Raw genomic sequence first — 27031 nt, 5'->3', positions numbered from 1 at the left:
AGTAGACCAACACAGAAGGAAAATGGAACTGTTAGCTGGATAAGCAAACGTTTGATTTACTTCTGAAATGCCAGACTGCATGCAGTATACTCACAGTACCACTTCTGACAGTGTATTTAATGTGCGATTTATACTTGGACAGTGTATTTAATGTGTGATTTATACTTGGGCTCAAATGTACCAAATTGAAAACCGTTTTAAATTACAAGTGTTTGAAGATGTGAAAATATCACAAACCTTTACCTCACCAGTATTTTTAAGCCAAAAAAAAAAAAGTCGTCAAACTTAAAGCTGGTTGCTGAAAGATCAGATTTAATCTGAGGGAATAAAATATATTCTTGGCAACAGGGGAAAATCAAAACTGCCACTAGTAACTAGTCATCTGTCAACCACTTAAATCAGCTATTAAACATCAAGTGAAAACAGACCAACACGGGTCATGAAAAGTTGCGATAAGGTAGACAGTAAATAGTTTGCTCGAACAGGGTACGTACTACTGGCTGAATGCCAGCATTACATCTACTGTAACACAGAGAAGTGCTTGGTTTACATGAACGCTGGAGTTCAACTCAAAAATCAATGTGACCAAATCGACCACCGAGCACTACTGAGTATGTCATCATCTAAATCCTCCACAAGCTTATCTAGTCACAAATCACATCTCAAAATGTACACTTTTTGTACAAAAAGCAAAGACAAATAACAAATTATAGGCCATCTCATACATTTATGTAACATTTATATAGGTTTCCTCTAAACGTAACGACACGTGTGCTTCTCAGCCACCGTAGCTGAAACCCATTTGATTTAAACTGTGTCGTACCAGTGCACCTACTGCACCGCTGCTCAGTCAGCAGCTGGTCTCACCTACTGTTCGCTGGTCTCACCTACTGTTCACCACTCTTCAGTCAGCAGCGAGTGGTGAGACCAGTCTGGCTGGACAGGCTTGACTTGACTTGACTTGACTTGACTTGACTTAGCGGATGTGACATGAACATTTAATGAGCACCCAGTGGCGTTTTCGGGTACAGAGGAAAGTAAAGTAGCGCTCCCCTACAGAATTAACACATTTAAACGTCGGCAGCATTTGGACGGACTCATCTACTTCACTACATTTGAGTAGTACACTGGGACTACTGGGGAAGGTAGGTCCACGACAAAGTCGAGTGCTTATCACGTTGCTGTGTTTAACATACAAACACAAGGAGCAGAAAGGAATGACCTACAGTCCATTTGTCACTGCTTCACTGCAGACAGACACAGTCACGCAGGCATCACACAGCTGTGAGGACACACTACAAAAATACTCTTTACTGAACGTTCTGAGGGACGAACTTTCCAGTCCACAAGCTATGTGCTTTGTGCACAAGGAGTGTTGTACCATTAGCTTACGGTAGTGAAGATTTAACTAGTATTTACCAGACAAACATCAGACTCTGAAGTATGCTTACGCATGCACACGTCACGCCACACAAACCAACGCAACGTCCGAAAGACAGTCTGAAAGATAAACCACTTCCATCCGACTTTAAAAGCTTACAGCATAAAACACAGACTGAACTTAATCATGACCTTAGAAAAATAAAGGCGCTCGCTCTGTGCTCAGCGACTGCAACACAGATTAAGTTGATGCAGAGGATGCTGATTTTTCTTTTTTTTTGGCAGAGAAGTTTGGCAAACTACATGGTGCACATCACCGAATCTGTGGAATGAAGGAGGAAGTGCAACGCTTCATAATTGTGATACAGTCTCCAGCTGCAGGTGATGTTGGATTTAGATGTACGACTGTTATCAGTCTGTGAACATCAGCTTAAAAGATGGCTCACACACACACACACACACACACAAGGAAAGGAGGGGGTGCAGCAGTTTTTCTGCAGTCTTTTAGTGTCTAGCCGTCGATGTCCCAGCTGAAGAGGTGATGCTTCACCAGCATGTCTTGCACTCCCTCTTTCAGTGGCCTCTGCTCTTTCTCCTAGGAAGGAAGGGAAACGAGTGAGCGAGTAACCTGAAGGTAGTGTATGAGCACTCAGCGTGAGATAAGCAGAGGCCGACTCAGGTATACTGATAACCTTTCTGCTGATATTTATTTTTAGACAAGTGCAGAATTATTTTTAAAAAACTGAGTCGGCTAAAGTTTAAAGATCATATCCAACTAAAAACACAATCCCACTGGTTGCTTGAACAATTTCAAAACGAAGTTGCATACAAGCTGCACCAGTTCAGCTGCCCTCTACTGGTGAGTGAAGGAGGGCAGCAGTTGTAGAACCAACAGCTGAAGACCGATTCCTTTGTGTGTCCTGTAAATGCTTGTAAGCACCTACTGAAATTCTTACACAACTTTATATTGCCCCCACTGCTGGTCAATATTTTCACCAAAACCCATTGTTGATAAGACACATGTATGTTTACAGACACATGTATGTTTATAGACACGTGTATGTTTATGGATACATGTGTTTATAGACAGAAGTATGTTTATACACATGTATGTTTAGACAGATGTGTTTATAGACACCTGTATGTTTATAGATACATGTATGTTTATAGACATGTGTTTAGACACATGTATGTTTATAGATACATGCATGTTTATAGACACGTGTATGTTTTATCGACACTTGTATGTTTATAGACACATATGTTTAGACATATGTATGTTTATAGATACATGTATGTTTACACAGATTTATGTTTATAGACATGTATGTTTATAGACACGTTTATTGACATGTGTATGTTTATAAACACATGTATGTTTGCAGACACGCATATGTTTATAGACATTTGTTTATAGATAAATGTATGTTTATAGACAGATGTATGTTTATAGACATGTATGTTTATAGATGGATGTATGTTTATAGACTGATGTATGTTTATAGATACATGTACGGTTATAGACGTGTATGTTTGGACGGCATTTGCTATGGCTCACCTCCTTTCTGTCAGGTAGTTCACAATCTTGAGAGAGACTGAAGGCAAACTTTGAAAGGACCCTGGGGAAATGACAACAATTAACAGGTCACTGTTAAGCTCGTAAGTCAAATCACAGTCAATATCCGCGCGCACACGCACACAAACACACACAGGCTTTCCCTTCGATTGTTCAATGTCTTCATTCTAAACTTTTTGTATTGTTTTTGTGTTTTTATGTTGGGAGGCTTTTTTTGAAGGGGGGGGGGTCAAATGACGTTTTGATAAACTTCACTTTCAAGTAAGATGGGAAACAGTAAATCAGTTCAGTCTTTTAGACTGAAGGGGTCACTTCTAGCTGAACTGATTCAAACTGGTTTTCTGACCTGGATTACTGCGCGTGCTTGAAGACATGGGGCACTGTGGTTTACTGGCTTTATTTCTTTCATCTTTATTTGTCATTCTTTCAGTCTTTGCTTTTTCAACTATCTCGGCCTCTTTCTTTTTGCTCTGTGTGCTATATGGATATCTTACCTGAGCTCACACTTGATCTGCACCCAGCCGGGGCTGCGGAGGAAGGACCATGGATGGTACCACTTCTCTACGGCAGCCATACTGGAGCACAGCACCTCCAGCCACAGGTGGAGCACTTGCTCACTGATGGGAGGAAAGAGTTGGAAATGAATGAGTTCAGTATACCTGCATCAGCTAGTGAGTGAAAATATTTGTGTTCACTCATAGTTCTCCGTGTATGAACAAGGTGACAGAAGGCAAGGTGAGGTTACTACTAATTTTCTATGATAAAATGACATACCTTTCCCAAAAAAGAAGACTTACCATTCATTTTTTTGTAACTTAGGGTATAGGCTTGCAATATTAGGCAGCATACACAAAATGTAAGGTTTAGGCAACTTTAAAGTGTCAAAATCATTAACTATACTTTCCCATTCTATCCAGACCCATGTAGGAACCCTGGGAGTGACTGTGATGGGGGACCAGTGTCACCATCGAGAACTCACTTGAGACCCACACAGATAAGGGACCTGAACTTGACATCCATCAGGGTATGTGCTGTGTCATGGCTCAGGTTCACCGACTGCACTGCCTGACCAGGAGATACAGAAGGAGCTCATTCACTGTTTCCTTAGACAAACAATTAATATATTTACATGCAGTATGACACCTCATTAGTGGAGGTATTAAGCTTAGAGAAATATTTTAATTCAACATTTTCAATGGTTCAAAATAACGCGATTTCTGTAATATCCAGGTATACACTGGTATGCATGGAAATGTCCCCAATTTGTGGGCTGGATTCCTAAGGCCCAATTTATACTCCAAATGTCGGCTAGCAGACAGAGGTCTCTCGACAATTTTGACGTCACGAGAGACACTTTTTGTGTCTGCCAGGGCTGTCGCGTACACGACACATTTTCTTATGTCGCAGACTCGCGCACATTACGTCGCTTAGCTGTGATTGGATAGTTGGATCGAAGGGACGAGGTGGTCGAGCGTTGCCATGGTTTTGCTTGAGAGCGTTGTTTACAACACAGTGCGTGACGCGAAACGTTTCCATAGATACCAGGAGACAGTCAGCGACATTGCGACAAGCATAAATGCAACAACTCGAGAGACACTTTTTTGTCTGCTAGCCGACATTTGGAGCATAAATTGGGCTTAAAGAAGCCAAGTGATCAGCTGAGAGATTTATCTCAGTGGAGGTGATGGCTGAATGGAGCATTATAGACTGAAAAAAGCTCAATTCATGTTTACCAAATCAGTGCTAAACAGTCTACTTTCATTCCCAATCCTTCAACAAAACAAAACCTTGAACGATGCATCATGTCTAGTGATTATATGACGTGTGATTCAGACATTCTTTCAGCAACAGTACTCACTCTGTATAGCAGCTCTTCAGGTGTTAGTACCTTCCCATCTTCATCCAACCTGAAGAAGCCGGAGGGAATGAGTCATTGTGTGATTATAGGCGAGGGGCCAGAGAGCATGAGTGAAGGTATATGTTTTACCTGTAGGTTTTACACAGCACCAGTCTGGAATATACTGAGTTGAAATCCCTCTCAACCTCTCTGCTGGCCGCCTGAGAGAAGACCAGAACACACTACTGGTAAAACAAAACAAAGCTAGGGTGGAAAAATGTATGTGGAAAAAAGGTATGTGCGGAGGAAGTGTTGCTTATACTTGCTGGACAGTGTTTTCTATATCTTTATTTGTTGTACCAGTGCTTTTCCATCTATACCATCCCCTTCTTTTATTTAGTCTGCACCACAGGCTTGTTTTTCCCTTACTATAAATACTGCTCAACTTTCTTTCTCTCAAAATACAACAGATATTCCTCATGTTTATACACTGTACTCGTCTCTTAGCCAAGTCTTAATAAATTCACTCAAATAAATCATTCACTGGCTGAGAGAAATATTTTATTCTACTATATGGAAAGGCAAGTGCACACCAAATTCCATCACATACCATAACACATGCATACATGTGGAATTGAAAAACAGGAGCCATAAGACACTGACACAATTCAAACTCAGTTTATTTCCTACCTCCTCTATGAAGAGCCATGGGTGGCAGGCCCCACCAAGTATGGATGGTTTCTTGAGGCCATGCTGGAAGATGGCCTTGAGGGCTGGACACAGAGTCCCTCTAGCCAGGTCTGTCACCGCCTCCGTCACAGAGTCATCGCCTGCTAGTGAGTACTGGGGGCAGTAGACATTAAATAGACTGGTCCTTAATTCAAGACAGACTGATAATGAAGAGTCAGGTTAAAGGGCCATTTCACCAATTGTTTTGTGTATGTGCAATCAGTACTGATGAGTAATGTAGTCGACTGAAGCAATAAAGTTCTCCCTGTGTACTATATTGACGAAGAAATCGGTGTTGTCTTGCTCAGTCTTTTCCACAGTGCCAACATGTACCAGAATGCATAGCGCATAAGCTTGAGTATCCTTGTCCATAAAGTCCTCTGCACTAATTGTGTGGGACATCATTTCAACCATCAGAAACTTAGCTGAGAGAATGAGAATGTGTTTTTTGCCTACAGGCTGTGGTTTTTCTGGCTGCAACTGATGTCACGATACATCACTTGATGGGCAGAATAAACAAAAAAAAAAAAAAAAAAAAAAAAAACAGTTTCACTGTTGCCCCAGAGAGGCAGAAATGATTGCAAACAACTGCAGGTGTTTTTCATGTGCTATCCCTGTTGCAGATAGACAAAAATAAGGCTGAAAGTCAGTGAATTTTCCCTTTAATTGTGGAGCACAGAACAGTCCAGTGGGGATGAGGAATGCAGCAAAGGATGAGAACCAACCAAAAAATACATGGAATAAACAATTTACAGAATAGCTGAATGTCAAATAAATTTCAGTATGAAGTAACTTAATCTAGTTGACATACCTCTTTGCTTCTTTCATCAAGGATCTCAACAAACTTTGCTGGAAACCAACCTGTTCCATGAAAAACAAATGAGCTTTTAGAAAATGTATAGAAATGAATGGCAAAAATCCAAAGGGCATCAGTAGGTGTGGTAACTATCAAACAGCACATGCCTCTAAGACCATTGAGTTCTCCCACCCAGCAGTGCTCATCCTTCTGTGAGATGATCTAGAGAAGGGCAAAGAAGAAAATATAGTCTAAGAAGAGGCTTTTGTGTGTATCTCAAAGACTGAGGCAGGTTGTGTTTACAAAACTCACAGTAATTATATCATTTTTTCTGAAACCCAGCTCATCATCATCATGGCGCTCAAAGTCCAAAAGAGCTTTGGCTCGTCGCCGTCGGTTACGAGACACAACTAGGAAGTTTTCATGGTCCCGCTGGTGGCTCTCCATGGAATAGTCAGGGGTCAGGTCCTGGAGAGAGAGCAGATCAAGAAAGATAGAAAGTGAAAAGATGTGACAAATCAGAAAGGTCAAAATGGATGCAACTGATAGTGTTGTGAGTATCCTCACTCGATGCATTACATTGTTATTACTACAAAACTGAGACCGAGCCATTGTTTACGATCAAATACCCTAGCTAAGAGGAGGAGATCTCTAATAGCCTTGTAGTTAAAGACACCATCTTGTAACCAGAGACAAAGGTTTGATCCCCACAGTTAGCCTGTTTCCAATCAACATAACATGTCCAAAAGCAAGACAAAGACTGCATGGTCGTTCATTGTAAATGGATTAAAGTATCACTTTAATGCAATATCCAACAGTTTTGTTAACAGTGGTCTTGACTCTGATGTTCTTTGCTGTATATGGCTGACACTGCTGTATCTGTAGGCAAATTAAGCAATTTACAAAACGATTCATTAGGTTTTGTGGCTTGTTCTGCCTCTGTGCTAGTGGACAAGTGATGAACGTGGACTCACGGTGCTGGAGTGGTGTGGATCCAGACAGTTGAAATGCTCTGCAATGCGGCTGATAGCTTCTCGCAGGGCTGCAACCAACTCCGTCTGCTTGATGTTTTTGGACTTCAGGGCCTCTGCCTCATCCTCCCCGAACAACAGAGAGCTCAGTGTGGACTTCCTGCGCAGGGATTGTCTCCTCACCACCTGACCATATATGAACACAAATGTATGCACATACAAATCTGATTTGTATTTTAATCAAAACTTGTATATCAAATTATCTTTGTTCAAAAATTGATGTGCAGCTTAAAAAATGAAAAACCCCTCCATCATATATAAACCTCCAAAAAAATCCATGTATCCAGATTTCAACACAATACCGATGCAAAATTATCAATGTTGCAAAACAAAAAATAGCAGATAAAATGTAAATGTATATGGTCAAAACATATAACATATACCCTGACTCAATCCAGGGGATTCATTTCAGTGTGCCCGAAACTCACACAAACCAACTAAAAATACCCGAGTTGAGTTTCAGTGTCTGATAATCAGTTTATAGGTGACACACGATATAACCTTGTTGAGGTTGGTGTTGAGCGTCCCATTGTTTCCATTGCTGAGCTGGGCCTGCTCATTGAGGATGTAGGCCAGATGCTTGTGACGGTGGGCTTCCAGTGTTTCCTGAGATAATGACCCCGCCAGCCTCATTGCTTCCCCTAATAGCGCAGGTCCATCTCTCAGCTGGCTGGGTAAGTCTGACAATGTATTGAAGATGGATGCCGAGTTTTCTGATGATACCAGCTCCTCCTCCTGAGTAAGGGAGTTATTCACATGTGGATCATCTTTTTCAATTACAGTAGACTGTCATTTATCATTGACAGTAGTTCTGGGCACTAGAATCACATACGGATTGGCATGACTGAAAATGTTGTGAGTAAACATGGCTCATTGGCTGCGTCCAGGCTAAATAACATAAAACAATGAACAATGACGGCAAGAAGAAGTATTATTTTCATACCATTAAACACAACAGTGGATAGTCATGACACTAAGGAAGCAACCAAATGAGGAATAAGTGGGAAGGGGCATGCATAGAAAAAATATAATAGATTCCAGTTTAAAAGTCATTATTGATTAAAGTCAAATCAAAAGACTGAATGCCTGTAGGATGCAAAACACCTCAACACAGATTCCACTATTTCTGGAGGTCAAGAATGAGCAAGTAGGCGGTATAGAGCACCTTGATCTTGAGCATGCCCAATGTGACCTGGAAGAGCACCAGAGAGCCCTGGTAAAAGAGCAGGTCCCAAATCCTCAACAGCAGCCGAATATCCACCACACTGGCAAATGATGTGAGGAACCAATGTAGTGTGATCAGCGACAATTCTGGATGGAAAGAGAAAGGAGGGGAGATGGGTGTGAGAAAAGGTGACAGACAAGGAGTGAGTCATTCACTCACTAAACCAACCAATCAAAATCTATGTCAGTTACTCTGCACTTCCCTTTACCTGCGGCTGATTTCCAAGCAAATGTTAGAGAGTACTTTTCTTTTTTTTTTAAAGATTATTTTTGGGTATTTTTCACCTCTATTGAATGTGATAGTAGAGAGTGATAAGCCAAACATGGTAAAGAAAGAGGGAAAGACAAGTAAAAATAGGACAGGAACCTAAGGCTTTGTTTTCTGGCCTGAGCCAGTTCGGTACATGGTCCACCATAGTGTCCCAAAGAGATTACAAATACATTGGAAACATTTTCACATAATACATCATTTGACAGCAAGAAACTGGTTGAAGGTGGGCAGGTATAGTAAAAGGAGCCATGCCATGACTTATCCTTTCCCCACTGCCACCCCTAGGCCAACATAATGCTCTTGCAGAGGAATGCTCAAGGCTTCACCCCCTTTACCTATGTCGTGCTCCTGCAGGAGGCGATCAAGAGCAGGCAAGTACTGGACGATGAGTTGGCGGAGGACTCTCTGGTCCGTCTGGACGCCCAGCAGGGTAGAGGAGAAGTAGGAAGCGGGGAGGAGGTCCTCGATTAAGGCACACATCATCCACAGCACATCCTCCTCCTCCAGGAAGAGTAGGAGGCAGGAAACCACCTGGTGAATTAAAGAAATGTAGATCAAGACAACATCAGGTGTGAGAGCAGGAGGGTTTAAAAAAAAGAAAAAAATGGGGCGTGAGGGGAAGAAAGGGAGAGAAAATGGTGTAAGGGTGGTCAACTATGTGTATGAATACAGGGAAATGGCCTATATATTTATGGATGTGGTGTATGCGTGGGTGTTTGTGAGCCAATATAATGTCGTAGTGTGTGAGGAAACGTTTCTATCTGTGTGTCCTCACCATGCCAGTGCCCTGACAGTAGCCTATGTCTGGATAGAGCCAGGCCAGACCTCTCAGCACCCGCCTCAGCCTAGGCACGCCGACACTGACCAGACTGCTGAAACATGCGTTGGATGGCATAGTCCGCAAAAGGTCTTTCTCTATCTGAGGTAGCGGGAGAGGGAGAGAAAACTTAACATTACGAGGCGAGTCACTTCAAACATGTTAAAACAGCCAAGGGGTGCTGTTTAGCATCGTAGTATTACAGCTGATGTCTGCAGCCACATCATTGGGTATGCAACTTCATGCTGTGAAACATTTGAACCTTTTCTAATCTTTCTAAAGAGAAAAAATATAATAGTGTCAGTATTTTTATTTCCAAAATACCTGTTTACATACAGAATAATTTACCCTCTACTAATATGCTCTGCTGTGCATACTGTGCATACTGTGCATCCCATGCACAAAGCTCCAAGTATAAATGTAGGCAAAATACAAAAACAACATTTTGAACATACAAAATAGATTACATTTCTATATCAACTACGACAAATCCACTTCCACCCACCCACACACACACACACACACACACACACACACACACACACGTGTCCATCCTTCCTCTTCTTTAATTCACTGAACATGTCAAAACACAACCAGCTCAGGTCTTTTTCTGAGCAAATCCCCCACAGTAATCAGCTACCTAACGCCAGCTGATGTGTCCGTTGTGGCAAAATTAAAGCCGAAGAAAATTCAGATTGAAAGGAAGGTGGAAAGAGAGCATAACAGAGCTTTAATCACAAATTCAATGTGGTAAATTTCAGGATCTTTATATCCCTGATGGAATTTTGATGGAAATTTAATTTCTATTAATTGTCGTACAGAGATCTAGGAATGTCTGATTGATAGCGGTGTATTTGTTGCTTTCTCTCACCTCATCCATCTGTCTTTTTTCGCCATTACAGTCATCTTCCTCTGTCTGTGTTTGAGATGGACTTTATTACCAGTGGCTACAAGAGACTTAACATGCCTGTATCCATGTATGTGTCAGGGACAGTATGGGGTTAAAGAATCCATGTGGGTTATACAGAGTGTAGAAGAAGTCTTAATTGGACCACTGCAATTTTATTATGCTAATTTCCACACTTCAGCCACCCTAATTAAGTAATTAATAATTGGCCAATCTTTGTGTGTAATAGTGTATGCTCATGTGTTTCTGCATGTTTCACCTGCTTGGCTGTGGTTGTGTCATCATTGGAGCTGTTCTTGACAATTTCTTTGTAAGAGATCTCAGAAGTTCTCTTCTTCTGTAAAGCCCCAGAGAGACGCATCCACAGCTAGATGGGAATTGTTTCGGCCAAGGGATATGAAATAAGTTACATATGAGGCCATTTGGAGATTTAGTTTGTGTCCTTAATGGTGACTAAACAGAGTAAAAATACAGCTACTGAAACAACAGTTAAAACACGGTGAACAGATTTTATACATATCCCCTTGAAATTCAACCACCTCCTTTACTAACAATAAATGGAGTTTGCATGCGCTTCTCACCTGTGGAGACAGATCTCAGAGCGCTTCACACAGGATTCTTACACTTTTTCACCAATGATTTTCCATGACTTCTCCATGACTTCTCCAAAACTTTTTACTGAATTTCCATGACCAAAAGAAATTATTTTATCTCAATGGGACCACCGGAAACGAATTATCGTAACACTAAGTAAAAGCACTCTCTCTACGTAGGGCCAAAGCTTCAGAGCTTGGTCAGACACACTGACATTTTCAAGCCAACGGTGTCTGCAGAACTTGAGCATCACGGTGCTGCATCCAGTGGCGGTGACGAAGTCCTGATGACGAGCAGGACAATCATGGAAAAGCCAGTATAGGCTCGAGAGTGTGTGCTCAATGTCCCAGCTAGTAGCTTTGCATCCTTCTCTAAAGGCGTTGTACATGATATGCAAACCGCAAAAACCAATGTTGAGAAGCGATCTGTCCACCTGCTTTTGCATCTCTTTCGGTAGAAGTCCAAATGCTTTCCAGTTCACATGTGGCTCGTCCATAGATAGCTGGATGAGGTTATTAACGCCTGTCTCGGACAGCGCGTTGCTAATCTTTTCGACGATATCAGCTGCAGTGGAATGTCCCAAAAATTCTGAGCCAACATATTTAGTCTTTACTTCTGCTCCATCCCACAGCCTCACGTGTAAATGCATTTGTCTGGACTGCAAATGGTGGTTTAGGCTTTCGTCAAACAGCACTACATATGCCGTTTGTTGGGACACTTCTGACAGTAAGAGTCTTGTAAAGTGCGGAGCAAGCCCAAAAGTACAGACAGAGGCACACTTGTTCTCACCACAGGTACATTTCGCTGCAATCTGGCTGTCCGGGAACATGGCAGTGAAAAGACGGCTCGTGTCCTCGGAAGACTTGAATGAGTAGTGTGAATTCATGATTTTTAGTGCCCACAGTATCTCCGCTTTGAGGACTTCATTTTTAGCAGAAACGTCCAAAGTTGTCTGCTTTGTTGCTGTGGAAACTGTAGTAGTGTTGCTGGATGTCCTCACAGCATCCGCGTTCATAAACTCACCTATGGGTATTGCGCTGCTAGCAACTGCGGCTACAGTTTTGTGCTTTTCCCCTTCAAGTGGCTAATGAGTGCTGCCTCGCCCATATTCGAAATGTCAAATGTTTTACAGCACAGTTTGCATTTAGCACGTCTCGGGTCAGTGTCTTTTGCCAGCCATAATTGGTATTTACCCTTAAAAAGCCATGTATTATTGAAGCTGCACTTCCCTGGCATTTTGTCGGCATCGTCCGTTTGCTAGCAGAAGCAACTGCAGGCTAGTGGGCATGCCTGCAGTTCCTAGGCGCTTGCACGCCGCATGCCCAGTAACACAGACTGAGCCAAACTGAATAAACTTTTCACACCACCAACATATCACGACGGTCCATGGCAATTTACATTTTATTACGACACATCGATTTTGTTTGGATTAATTGATTAAACTTTAGATATATTTCCATGACTTTTCCAAAACTTCTGAAAAAATATTATTTTACATAACTTTTCCAGGGCCTGGAAATTGCATTTTAAAATTCCATGACTTTTCCAGGTTTTTCATGACCGTACGAACCTTGTTCACAGATAAAAGATGACAGTAAAGGAAAAAAATAGAATATATAATAAAAAGTAAAGAGATAAAAGAGGGGGAATGTAACCAGAGTGGGCCACTATAAAAGGCTTAAAAGAAGACCTGCCGATAAATAAGGGTTTTAAGGCCCGTTTTAAAAAGCTCAATGGAAGGAGCAGTTCTGAGATTGTCCGGGAGGGAGTTCCAGAGGCATGGGGAATAAGAGCAGAAGCCTTGGTCTCCAATCGTCCAGAGACATGTAGGAGGGATGTGGCACAGTGGGGAATAGCTAGAGCGGCGGGAGCATGAGGGTTTGTGGGTGGTGATGAGGTTACTGAGGTAACTGTAGTAGGTCAGGAGGAAGACTTTGAAATGGATCCTGTAGTGGACTGGGAGCCAGTGAGGATTCTGGCCGCACTGTTCTGAATGAGTTGTAGATGGTTGATAGATGTTTTTTTTGACCCCTCCCACCCCCAAATCGTATCCTGCCAATTACCCCACTCTTCCAAGCCTTCCCGGTCGCTGCTCCACCGTCTCTGGCAATCCGGGGAGGGCTGCAGACTACCACGTCTCCTCCCATACATGTGGAGTCGCCAGCCGCTTCTTTTCACCTGACAGTGAGGCGTTTCGCCAGGGGGACGTAGTGTGTGGGAGTATCACGCTATTCCCCCAAGTTCCCCCTCCCCCTCAAACAGGCGCCCCGACCAACTAGAGGCATTAGGGCAGCGACCAGGACACATACCAACATGTGGCTTCCCCGGCCAATTGTGTCTGTAGGGATGCCCGACCAAGCCGGAGGCAAACACTGGGATCCCCATGTTGGTAGGCAATGGAATAGACCGCTACGCCCCCCAGAGGGTTGACGGATTTGACTGGAAGACCAGAAAGAAGGGCATGCTTTCTGTCCTGGCCAACTGCTTGTTCCTTCAAGAACCTCACACATCCCAAAGCTTTTGTGTATCTAAAATTCGATAATGCACGAGGAAAAACACAAAAATTCATACTAGCCCATTGCTACCTGTGGCCCATTGTCAACTGTGGCTTGTTTGGTCGTTCATGTGTGTGTGTGTGTGTGTGTGTCTCCACGGCTAATCTCACAAACTACTGGACATATCAGGCTGAAGTTTTTGTGCAGAGTTATGACTGTATGATGAAGAACATCTTGTGGTTGCGGTGATTAAAAACCTTCAAAAAAATTTTGTTTTCGCTATCGCCCTTCCCCCTCTTCATTCACTCTCTAGCTCACTTGACCAACGCTGCTCTCCGTCACTGCCCGATCTAAGTCAACGATGCACATGCGTGACTCCTCTATGGTTGACTCGGACTGGGCAGAGACATAATCAAAAGTTATTAAAATAATTTTTGACAATCCAAAAAATGTGAACGTTATAAAAGAACTTCCTCTAGGTTGCAGTCAAAACAGGAAGTGTTGCATATTATTGTTGCTGCCTGATCTGAGTCAACCATGCGCGACCGTAAACGGTTTACCCAACTTTATTATATTATGAAAATAAAAGACAGAGTTAGGGTTACACCAAAATAGTCGCATAGCAAACCTTTTCTTTTTGGAAAGCGCAAGTTCATACTGGTTGCATTCGTGCGAGGGTCTGCCTAGGAGGCTATACATCCACAGAATGACAGGCAAAAACATTTTCATATTAAAATCTTTTTCTCGCCGCTCTGATGGGCGAGCAGAATAAACCGCCATTCTTGCAATCCGCTCGTCATGTGGCTTGGAGGTTCGTATCCCAGACTCGCCGTAACCGGTCACGGCCAGAGCATCCACGGGGTAAGGCATTCATTAGGCCACCCTTACCCGAAGGATAGTGTGTGTAGATCGGTGTAGTGTTCGGGGACTCGTTGTTCTCCAGCAACCCCTCTGGCCCATCTGGGCGCCTGCAGCCAAGCAACCGAAAGTTTCTCCCTACGTCTCCTTCGTGGCCTGAAGGTAATGCAATCCATGCGAGGTGAGTTTGAAGGGAGCTGGTGTTACGACTATCTCCTTCCTGTGGAAATGTGAGCCAGGGGAGTTACTCGACAAGAGTTCCGGCCATATACCATTGGGTTAATCGGGTGGGATAAGGGGGAAAACTAGAAATAAATAAATAAATAAATAACAATCTTTTCCTGCATATTTCCCATTCAATTGACTTGGGCGCTGTGCAAAATTCTTATAATGATAGGAAAAGTACTGTTTTTTCTGCTCGTGTGTGCGTGTATCCGTCTGCTACTAATCTGGCATACTACTGAGCCTCTCAGCCTAATTATTTTTGTGTTGAGTTCTGACTGTACGATTAAGAACCTCTCATGGTTGCAGCAATTCAAAACCTTTGAAAAACATGTTTTATACTGCAATTGAGTGTTAACACCTCAGCTGATTTTTCGCCTAAGTCCGAGGACCGGAGAAGGGGAGGATATGCAGGCAGTGCCTCCGTATTTTCTCCTCTCCTGGTAGGCGAAAAAAAAAAGTGGTTTGTCACCAAGGCCCAACACTGGAGAAGGGGAGATACACCTGGTGGGGCTCTGCACTCTATACTTAGTGCACTCTTCTAGTTGCTACCTATAATAACATCCCATAAATCCCTTCTGCTACCTTCCACAGTTCCAGAGCTCACCACCTGTTGACTTGGGCAGTATTTTAAACATTCCTTCAGACCACCCCTTGTTGGTGTTCAGCCCATTTCTCCCAAACATTCAAACAAGTACTTCTGTTGTCTGCCTACCTGTGGCCTCATGCTGTGAGGTATGCCTCCCAGAACAAGGGAGTGCAGGCGCTCAGAACGCGACAGGACAGGGGAGATAAGCTCCCAGGTTAGGTCCCCCACTGCGTGGTTGTGAGTAAACTCTAAGTGGGCCTGCCAGCGCAGGCGCTGCTGGGGGTCCTCTCGCTGCGGTGAGCCCTCACTGCCAATCCATGTCCTTGGTTCCTCACCGTCTAACAGAATAACAATGATAATAATAAATTGGATTAAAAATCGTCTTTCAAGGTACCCAAGGACACTGTACAGAATGAATTTAAAAGATTACAAAAAAAGGGGGGGGCAGATGAGGAGAGAGTAAAAAGAGAGCAGGAGAATGCATCATGACTTAATATCTAAATCAAGAGTGTAAACAATGGCTAAAAACTTCCCTCTACCAACTAAGCTCTTGAAATTAAGGAGGTAGAAAGGTGATTAGCATTAAGCAGGGATGAAAGAGGGAGAGTTTGAGAAAAGAATACCAGGAAACCAAAAAGTAAAATGGATGGAGACAGGGAGTGCTTTATTAAGATGCATATTCTTATTAGTGCACTCTCTAAGTTGCAAATCCCAACACATACAATCAGGTACTCATGTCATAGCCTGTATTAAAGGCTTTCACTTTTAGCTGAAAGAAGAAGATACAAAGGTGTCACAGGGACTGGCAGACCATATAAGCTGAACAAAAAAACTAAATTACCGCCACTCCTCTACCAGAGATCACTGTATTACTAAACCTGTTAGCCCCTTTAAAGTTTACCTAGTTAAAATGTCTTTCCCTACACCTCAGAGTAGTGCAACATTTATTTCCATCAGCAAAAGCTATTTTACAAAGAAGCACAAGAGTGCCTCAGCTAAATTACAACCATCAGTGTGACGTCACATGCACTAGATTGGTCCCATAATGTAGCCAGTGCCCTGTGAAAAGGTTTTCAATGTGATGCAATTTGCTCCTTGCATTAGGATTAAAGTTATCCCAGAGAGAAAACGAAGGGGTAGTGCAATAGGTGTGTGTGCGTGCATATGTGCGCGTATTACCTTCACTGTCTGTTCTGAAGCCAAACTCATCATACTTGAGTTCAGATTCCATTGAGGGATCTTTCTGTAGAGCAAGAACACAGAAAATATTTTGTTGAACAGCTGTAAAACACGATCTCCTCAAGGGATGGTATTTAAGTGAAAGTGTGTTGGAGAATGCCAAGGAACCAGTTATCACACAGCAGATCTAACCATACTGGTGCACCTGAGGACAAACTAAACATACACTTTATTGTTTTCATGGTATTTGTGCACTAATGAATAAGGAATAGTAGGTGAACACCCCATCCATTACACACACACATCAAGATTAATTGTCCTCAGAAGTGACAGATGAGAACTAGCACTGTTATCTTGCTCATTACTTTTCAGGTTGACACTTATGAAAAAAATATATAGAGTTTTCACTTACAAAAGTAATTTGTCTGTTTGTTTTTTTTACAACATTAATATGTAGTAAAATAGCATGTGAGAAATAACATCCTCACCTGATGGTACTTCGCCAAGATGTCCTGGGGCCACATGCTGGGAGTGAGGGCTGAGAAGGGCCCCCCTGGGGCCGGTGTGTAGCCACCTGGGGCAGAAAAAGGCTGATGAGATAAGTAAAATGAACTGGCACAAAAGTAAAAGATAAGAGAGCGCAAAATCCACAGAAAAACAGATGGAATGCAAAAGTAAAAGATGAATGACAGCTCATACACAATCTGATTGTTACTTTCTGTGGCTATTGTGTTATATGCAATCATTTCTGTGGAGATTTAGAAACATGATGAAGTCTTGCACCAAAGTCTCAAGCTTTGGAAGACAGTAATTATTGTTAGAAAGCCATTATGTTAAGTTTAGTTTCATGCTGTAAACATAAACCAAGATCAACTATTCTGTAGAGCAGTAGTTTTCTACTTGTGGCCCTGGAAGTATAAATAACTGAGTGGGTTCCTAGGGGTCCCCAACAAAATGAAGGATAGTTTAAGTTCACTGTAATGGAATTCAGCATCAATTATCCTTAACAGAATATCCAAGAACAAAGAGTCAGAGTGATTGCTATAAACTAGCTATGTGTAGTGTCGACAGTGGCGGGACATCAGTTCGATACTAACCAGGAGCATTGTTTCTAACTTGATGGTACCATGGACCTACATACAGTCAACACACCTTGGTGACTTGGGTCTAGTCCACACGTACACGGGCATTTTTCAAAACGCAGTTTTTTCTACGCGTTTTGGCCTTTCATCCACACGCAAACGGTGTTTCGGGTCACTAAAACGGAGACTTTTTAAATGCCTTCTAAAGTGCGGATTTTAAACCCCCTATTTCTGTACATCCGTGTGAGCGTGTGAAACGGAGCGAGCAGGCGGGGAAGAAGGCGTCATGACGTCACACCGCTGCGCAGCTGCCAAGCAGCGACCTCACCTCGTCGTCTGTCCAAACAAACCAATCACATTTTGCTCTCCGACTCACCAAAGCACCTTGGGCCGTGCGCCAGAAAGGTGTTCGATCAGGAAAAGATGAACAAACGGATGTCACATAACTATACAAAAATAAATAAACAGCTCCTATTGTCTCTGTTTCGAAGCCACTACCGCCAAAGGCAAGTAAGGCCGCTGCGCATGCTCAGAGGCTCTTCTCTGGTATTTGACATATCGTTGATGTAGACTTTACTGCCACCTACTGGCCCGGCATGATTGAGCATTTGTAATCGCTTCGCGTTGGAGTGTACAGAGATATTTTGTAAAACAACGGTCGTGTGGACAGTTGTTTTTTGGGGGGGGGGTTTCAACGGAGGGGGAAAATATCCATTTAGAAAAATATCTGTGTACGTGTGGACTAGGCCTTAGTGTATTCAGGGGACTATCATGTCACCTGATGTCAGAGAAATTCAGTGACAGAAGGCGACAAGGAAAAGGGGAACAAGTGAGGAGATAAAGAGATTTCAAACAGTTAATAAACGGCTAAATGGGGCACTAAATAAAACTGGCCCGTGACCTTTCTCGTCAAGCCATCACAGAGCCTAAAATAACACAATTCCTTTAAAAAAGATAGAACAGGGTGAACAACATTCATATAAAGTAGGAAGAAAATCTAGGATAACACTTTGGTTTGGGTACAAAAAACTACACCTTCCATGAAAACAGAGCAAACAGCCACAACAATGCAAGGGTGACGTAGGAGAGTGTGTATCCCAGTCTTTACCTGACATGTTGCTGGGTGGCACAGGGAACAGCGTCTATCTGCACAGAGAGCTAACAGCCACTCTGGGGGAAATACATCAGCAGCTAGCACCCACCCTGGTGGTAGAGAAGAAATGAGGCAGAGAAGACAAAATAGGAAACAGTCAGTTCGGGTGAGGTGACCTGATGACTGAGATAATGTCCTGAAAACATCTGTTGAAGGCAGAATCAATCCAAGCAGTCTACCCAAGGCACAGCACCTATCAAATTCCTCAACCCTACAAAATTGTGTGACAATCTCCTTTTGAATTCTTACTTTTCCCACTTCAGCTTCTTCAGTTGTACCATTTACTGATCGTAGCCCCTTTTTTCCATATCAATTCATCCTTCGCCCAGTTACTTTTATGATTCATCACACTGGACTTAGAAGTTAGTCAATGCAAAAAGTGGTCACTCCAAAGTCACAGAAGTCTCTGAAAATAGAGAACTAGACCTGAACTCCCCAGGGCTAAACTACAAGCACATAACTAAAATCACAATTTGCTGTGCTCTGTAACCGAAACAAGTCCTCAACCTCCACAGACGAGCAGCAAGTGATCCACAGACACTTGGGGAAGAGAAGGAAACAGGCGAGGGTCTGTTGCAGCAAGTCCTCACTTGGCCATATGACCACCGCTGCTGTCTGCTGAAGGCAAACTGCCTCGCTGTGGGCACGTGTAGTCCGGGTGTTTGAATTTTTGTTTGTTTGTGTTGGTGACTGTGCGTTTCCAGCACATCTTGTTTGGAAATCAAGTTGTGCCCCCCCCCCCCGCCCCCTTTGCACACATGAGATATCTGCCACAACTGAAACAAAGCAGGGCCTCATATAAACATTTCTCCTGGCAAAGAAGAAAATGTGTTTTAAAAAAAAAGCTGGAGGACAGTAGCAAACTAATAAAGGGAAGAATGGAGAAAGAAAAGGGTTAAGTCATCTGCCTTCATGTTCATTATGTCTGTTTGCCCAATGCCGTCTGTCACATAAACTGTGCAGACACCGCTGTGTCTCAACTCCTCCAAGCTAAACTCATGATTCACCCCTTTGGTGGTTGGTGAGGAGGAAGAGAATGAATCCTAACAAATCAACACAATACAGATGCAGGCATAAAAACCTAACTGCAACCAGTAACCAGTCAGTGGCTTGAGGTATATGTACTCCCACAAAAGTAGGTCCCTCTCAGAAAGGCATATATTCCAGACTGATGCCTATATGGCCAAAAAAGAAATAACTCAACTTTAGGCACTCACAACTACATTAAGATAAATGTTCCCATTTTTGCATTGTTTAGTTCACTGCCATTTTACATTAAAAAAAAAAACAACACCTGAAATAGAGCAAAGTTAAGTAAACTAATAATGGACACAGTGACCACAGTATGGGGGCAATGCAATGACTTGGCACAAGTGCTCGCTCAAATGGTTTTGTTCATATATGTCTTCACGGAGCTACCTGAATGTCGAAACCAGATTCCTGCATTACCCAGCGAGCAAAGAAGCGTCAGTCAGCTCCGCGCCGGTCAGCAACCACCAAGCCTGGCTGTGCCGACGATCCCGCCCATCAGTAACTCGTAGTCATGTGATTAACGGCTTGTAGAAACGTAGTTGGTGTGCATCCAGTTGGTGCTGTGTTCTACTTCAGTCTTGGCAGTTAAGTATAATATCACATTAGTGGCATAAGATATTTACTGCAGATTTTACTGTCACTGAGGAGGAGAGGCTTGGTATTAGGTATAGGTTCAAACTAGCCAGACAACACAGCCTTGAGGTGATGAAGCCTAATTTTCAATTCATGATGAACATATTTATGCACATCTGCCCATATAATCAGTTTCGGCCATCACAACGTAGCTTTTGGAAGAATCCAAACAAAGCATTTAAATCAGTTTTTTTACTGTAAGCTTAAGATTTATACGCAAACCAATGTCCTTAATACTCCTGTCTGTGCCCCTGAGCAAGGCAATGGAAAGAAGAACTGGAGTTGGTCCCCGGACGCTGCAGCTGCCCACTGCTCCTATACAACAGGATGGGGTACATGCAAAGGATGTATTTCATTGTACGCTTGCTTACAATGACAAATAAAGAGTCCCTTTCTTTCTTTTTGATACTTTCTGGCATATTTAAGACATTAGCTATGAATACCCAAATCATGAACGCTTTTGTAGTAGCTCATTTTAATGCTGTTGTGTATGAGTTTCATTATAATCATAAATAACTGTCAAGATTGTGGCTTACAAATAAATGGCAATATTTTTCTATTGGCTAAACGTTCATGGACGAACCACCTAGGCTGGTCCCAACATGGGTTCTTGTCTTATTAGAATGGTGGAACAGTTGGCCTAAATTATGAGGTAGCGTAAAACAAAGAGCTTAACTATTCCTAGGGAGCCTCTGTGCTTCAGGTTTTACCGAGTCTGTCACAGTCCATCTGAGCCAATCATCACTTTCCACTCTCATTGGTACTGCAATAAAAATCTAGTAACAGCTTTTTGGGGTCCTGGCAAAGGTTGCCACGGTTAATGCCAGTTGTAAGATAGGCACTTGGGTGAATCCGCCATCTTACAACTGGGAACTGTCCAACATGGGCACAAACATATGCAGAGAGTTGTAACAGAGTTTAACACAAACCAGTTTTAACAGAATACTGTTCTGTGGTGATATATGACCGTCATCACAAACTCCAGGTTCCAGCAGGACATTTTAACACATGTAAAAATGTAACCGTATATTGAACTAGCCACACAATTTATTTCAATGTCCATTACCTGTACACTGGTAGGACATATTGAAAGACAATTTCAGTCAATATAATTGGGATAATGAGCTGGGATTAAGAATAAAACTCTCGAGGTTGTCCAGTTCTCTTTCTGACATGGCAGTATGCTGCCACGAATACATGAAATTAAAGGCAGCAGTTTGAATCAAAATGTGCAAAGCCAAAACACACCAAAAATATATTGCTATCTAGGATTTTGGTTACTTATGTATGGACATTCACTGCAAACACGGTACCTCGCTTTTATGTGCAGCAAACTGCCGCAAGGGTGACCGCAGCAACGTCATAGCAAATGCTGGAAACACACACACCCTCCTACCCATGTTACACCATGGATAAATACCACAGCACCACAATCTAAACATGAATGAGTAACAGCAGGAGTGTCGCTTTGCACAGAAAAACACACACTATGGTAGTAAAAAAGGACACTGTTGGAACTACAAGTGCTGATAAACCACACACAAGTATATACAGATAGCCATAATAGCATTCTGATCTTAGCCTGCCAACGAGGTTCGCCAACATGCAAACAAACTGGAGTGATTCACTCCAGTGGCAGGCTCACAGCATCTGAAGAGGGATTTAAAAGCAACTAGAATTACCAGAAATTTGAAATCAATTAGAGCTTTGGAGGATGTTGAAGTAGCTCCAAGCTAGGTCTGTGTGTAGCTCAAGAAGAGTTGGGATTTTAGTCTGGTGTGTCTATAGTTTTATCACCTGCCAAAGAAGCAAACATGATAGAGCTTCTCCAGAACATGGTTCTGTTGAAAAGACCAGACGCAGTTGATTTCGGAGTAAAAGTTGTCACAAGCAACCCTGGGTTTTTGAGTTCCAGATGGCTGGGGATGACAAAAGTTTGCCAAAAGTCTAAAACTGTCTCAGTGTACCACCTTCTAAATCAATAGCATGTCAAATTTAGCCTATTTCAACAGCCAATCATGCCACATGCCTGGAGAGGTGGAGGTATGCACTGGAGAGAAGAAGAATGAAAGTCAGTAGGAGCAAGACGGAATACAAATGTGTGAATGAGAGGGAGGACAGTGGAATGGTGAGGAGTGGAGGTGACGAAGGCATATGAGTTTAAATACTTGGGGTCAACTGTCCAAAGTAACGGGGAGTGCAGTAGAGAGGTGAAGAAGAGAGTGCAGGCAGGGTGGAGTGGGTGGAGAAGAGTGTCAGGAGTGATTTGTGACAGAAGGGTACCAGCAAGAGTTAAAGGGAAGGTTTACAAGATGGTTGTGAGACCAGCTATGTTGTATGGTTTGGAGACAGTGGCACTGACGAAAAGACAGGAGGTGGAGCTGGAGGTGGCAGAGATGAAGATGATAAGATTTTCACTGTTAGTGATGAAGAAGGACAGGATTAGGAAGGAGTATATTAGAGGGACAGCTCAGGTTGGACGGTTTGGAGACAAAGCAAGGGAGGCAAGATTGAGATGGTGTGGACATGTGTGGAGGAGAGATGCTGGGTATACTGGGAGAAGGATGCTGAATATGGAGCTGCCAGGGAAGAGGAGAAGAGGAAGGCCAAAGAGGAGGTTTATGGATGTGGTGAGGGAGGACATGCAGGTGGCTGGTGTGACAGAGGAAGATGCAGAGGACAGGAAGAGATGGAGACGGATGATCTGCTGTGGTGACTGCTAACGGGAGCAGCTGAAAGAAGAAGATATCCTCAAATGGCACTAGTTTTGCAAGTCTGGCATGATTGATGATATAGCCAATACCAACCACTATCAAGTTAAATTACAATCAAGAGGGTGACCTTTCCGTCTAATTGGCTTGTGTATAATTCAGAACTTAACAGCAGCTGTTGCTATGCAGTCCGCTAATCAGGGGAAGTGACAGAGCTGCGCTCAAATTAGAACCAAATCAACAACCTTATTAGAGATGTGAGGTAGAAAGTGACCTTCAAGTGAGCATAACTAATTCTATGGTAAAATAACCTTGGTGGAACCGGTTTCCCTTATCAACACTCTCACAAAATGCAACCACTAAGAGCCAAACCCTTCCTGTTGCATGAGTTGTGCACGCCAGTGTGTTTATGATAAGGAGTCTTCCCAACCCTCCTCTCATGAACAAAGACAAAGACACATTTTTCATTACAGAGAGGTATGCTCTACTTGCCCATGTTTGCACACATTGGTCAACTCCCTGTGGCAATGAAGGCAAAGCTTAAGACATCCTGCTCTGTGTGTGCGTAAAATAGTTCCTTCTTTGTGCAATTAATCAAAATCAAGTTGCTCATTCTTTAGGTAACATTGTTTTATATTCTATACGTGTGTTTGCTTCATCCTTTGTCCTCCCAGGTGGATGTCAGTCGTGACATCAATGGCAGGTCATGTCTCCCTGTCATGCACTAACCCTACACAGAAGCATACACGTAACAGTCACAGTTTAGTTGTCTTTGGCTAAATGGTTGGCACATCTTCGTTCTCTTTGGTAGACTGAGTCAGATTCACATGTAAACTTGCACTCACAGTCTGTCGTGTGTCCACATCCATCCACTCACAGCCTCATTCACACAGGGAGATATGTGTCCCTGTGGCGAAGGTGAACCCCAATTTCTCAGCCCACCCTGAATAAGAAGAGCTGGGAAACCCCTCTAACTGCCAGGGCTTGGCAAGCAGCTTAGCGGAGAAGACACCGTTCTGCACCGTGAGGCGCTTTCACAACCACTTGGAAGCTGTCAGATTTCGACACTCAGTCAAAAACTGGCGATTTAGGGCGAGAAGTGTAGCACACTACAGGACTGCACAGCGGCTCAATGCAGTGTGAGCAGCAACAGGTGACCCGCTCCGGCTTCAGGATGAGCCGGGAGACCCAGAGGAGCGCAGCGCCGGCCACACGACAGGGCGTGGGCCGTGCAGCGCTGTCCAGCCTTCAGAGAGGCAGGTGTCGCGGCTCGGCACGGTGTCGCGGCTCCTCCCTTCACGGTCCATATGTTACTTACCCCGAGCCCAACTTGGTGACGGGCAGGACCGGAAGCAGCAGCAGGAAGTCTGCTATCGTCAAGTGAGAACCGCATCCCAGCCGCTCAGCAAACCACCATATATATAACTACAGCATGCGTGGCCATACACCTTATAAAGCTGACGTCACACACCAGCTGACGTCGGGTTGTGTGGAAAAGCTAAAACTGAGCAACATCAATGCAACACTGGACAACAGAGGCTGGCGGACTGAATGTTGGCTGTGCTTTTAAAGCTTCTCAGACGCTAACTGGAATGTTAACGGCATGGCAAGTCGTTTCAGCGTGAAACGGCTGAGCTAGCTCGGTACCCGTCTGGAGCCCAGACGACTCACCGACACCATCAGCTGTTAGCCCAACAAGCTAACCTTAGCCCAACAAGCTAACGTTCGCTGGCCAGCTAGATCGGGTACAACGTTCGTGCAGAGAGCAATGGCTTCTGCTAAAGGGGGGGGGGGACTTACCACATCATTCTTAAGTTAAGGGAACCACTCTGCTGACTGCCGGAGGTGCTCCTGATGTCAGTAACAGACCAGCTTCACAACGCCATCATCATCATCATCATCACCACTATATTTGGGTCATAGTTCTCCGCTCCGTTTTGCGTCATACACCTGCTAGCAACGTGTTTCTCTCTCGTATCCCTACGCCTCCAAGTGTTTTCCCACCGGCTTTTCCAGCCTAAAAAGTAGTTCCCGATCCAGGAACCATACTTTATTCCCCAAAATATCCTTCCGCAACGGACTATCTGAATGACGTGGGCATCACGGTGGCAAATCTATCCATCCATTCGCTCATTCATTAGTGCGTCCGTCCCCAGCAAACCAACGTTTCGATGCAAAAAGCTGATTCATTGCTGATTCCCATACGACGCCGCAGGCGACTGTGCACATAAGGTGATTGGTGTGTCATGGATCCCTGTGGTTAAACGGATCACCGCTGGTGTTTACCCAGCTGTGTGTCTACATGCGCCCCCCATGGCAGCAGGGCGTGTCAGCAAGCGAACACACGTGCTTAGATAGAGGGAGAGGAGAGGAGAGGAGAGGAGAGGAGAGGAGAGGAGAGGAGAGGAGAGGAGAGGAGAGGAGAGGAGAGGAGAGGAGAGGAGAGGAGAGGAGAGGGGAGGAGAGGAGAGGGGAGGAGAGGAGAGGAGAGGAGAGCACCGTAGCCTCCTCTCTCCGCCGTTTCCCACTACAGCTCCTCTGCCACTTTCTGCAGCCTGGTTTATTTTCGCTGTAGTTCTCAGATTCCCCCGCTAGGTGTCTCTCTAGTACGCACTTTGACAGCCCTCTTCTCTCTCTCTCTCTCTCTCTCTCTCTCTCTCTCTCTCTCTCTCTCTCTCGCTCTCTCAATTCAATTCAATATGTGCTTTATTGGCATGACATACGTGTACATATTGCCCTAGCATGTAAAACAGCAACAACACAACACAACAATGATTATAATAATAACAGCAGCAACAACAATGATTATAATAATAACAGCAACAACAATGATTATAACAATAACAGCAGCAACAACAATGATTATAACAATAACAGCAACAGCAACAATGATTATAATAATAACAGCAACAACACAACAATGATTATAATAATAACAGCAGCAACAACAATGATTATAACAATAACAGCAACAACAATGATTACAACAATAACAGCAACAACAACAATGATTATAATAATAACAGCAGCAACAACAATTATTATAACAATAACAGCAACAACAACAATGATTATAATAATAACAGCAACAACAACAATGATTATAATAATAACAGCAACAACACAACAATGATTATAATAACAGCAACAACAACAATGATTATAACAATAACAGCAACAACAACAATGATTATAATAATAACAGCAACAACACAACAAGGATTATAATAACAGCAACAACAACAATGATTATAACAATAACAGCAACAACAACAATGATTATAATAATAACAGCAGCAACAACAATGATTATAACAATAACAGCAACACAACAATGATTATAATAATAACAGCAGCAACAACAATGATTATAATAATAACAGCAACAACAACAATGATTATAACAATAACAGCAACAACAACAATGATTATAACAATAACAGCAACAACAACAATGATTATAATAACAGCAACAACACAACAATGATTATAATAATAACAGCAACACAGCAATGATTATAATAATAACAGCAACAACAACAATGATTATAACAATAACAGCAACAACAACAATGATTATAATAACAGCAGCAACAACAATGATTATAACAATAACAGCAACACAACAATGATTATAACAATAACAGCAACAACAACAATGATTATAATAATAACAGCAACAACAACAATGATTATAACAATAACAGCAACAACAACAATGATTATAACAATAACAACAATGATTATAATAATAACAGCAGCAACAACAATGATTATAACAATAACAGCAACAACAACGATGATTATAACAATAAGAGCAACAACAATGATTATAATAATAACAGCAACAACACAACAATGATTATAATAATAACAGCATCAACAACAATGATTATAATAATAACAACAACAACA

The 27031-nt window shown here is 42.8% G+C and overlaps 1 protein-coding gene across 1 annotated transcript; it reads right to left on the bottom strand.

Moving 5' to 3' along the window:
* Positions 1-127: 127 nt before the first annotated feature.
* On the bottom strand, positions 128-25138 carry sgsm3 (small G protein signaling modulator 3). The gene is made up of 21 exons (XM_056287407.1): positions 24917-25138; positions 18696-18790; positions 16994-17079; positions 16506-16569; positions 15453-15664; positions 10828-10935; positions 9620-9763; positions 9180-9375; positions 8515-8660; positions 7851-8084; positions 7293-7475; positions 6631-6786; positions 6486-6540; positions 6334-6383; positions 5484-5636; positions 4944-5014; positions 4815-4863; positions 3936-4021; positions 3451-3573; positions 2939-2999; positions 128-1975 (listed from the first exon to the last, which is right to left on the bottom strand). Exons 2-21 carry the CDS (start codon positions 18700-18702, stop codon positions 1892-1894), a joined length of 2268 nt encoding a protein of 755 aa, XP_056143382.1. The 5' UTR covers positions 18703-18790; positions 24917-25138; the 3' UTR covers positions 128-1891.
* Between the last annotated feature and the right edge of the window lie 1893 nt (positions 25139-27031).

The sequence above is a fragment of the Lampris incognitus genome, chromosome 10 (genome assembly GCF_029633865.1).
Source record: "Lampris incognitus isolate fLamInc1 chromosome 10, fLamInc1.hap2, whole genome shotgun sequence".
Classification (NCBI taxonomy): domain Eukaryota; kingdom Metazoa; phylum Chordata; class Actinopteri; order Lampriformes; family Lampridae; genus Lampris; species Lampris incognitus.
This window is presented reverse-complemented; position numbering and strand designations above follow the sequence as displayed.

Coding starts and splice junctions, on each gene's coding strand:
- sgsm3 (XM_056287407.1), bottom strand. Junction 9,764..10,827: donor ACACAACCACAGCCAAGCAG/GTGAAACATGCA, acceptor CCGCTACCTCAG/ATAGAGAAAGACCTTTTGCG. Junction 8,085..8,514: donor TGGGCATGCTCAAGATCAAG/GTGCTCTATACC, acceptor TCCCTTACTCAG/GAGGAGGAGCTGGTATCATC.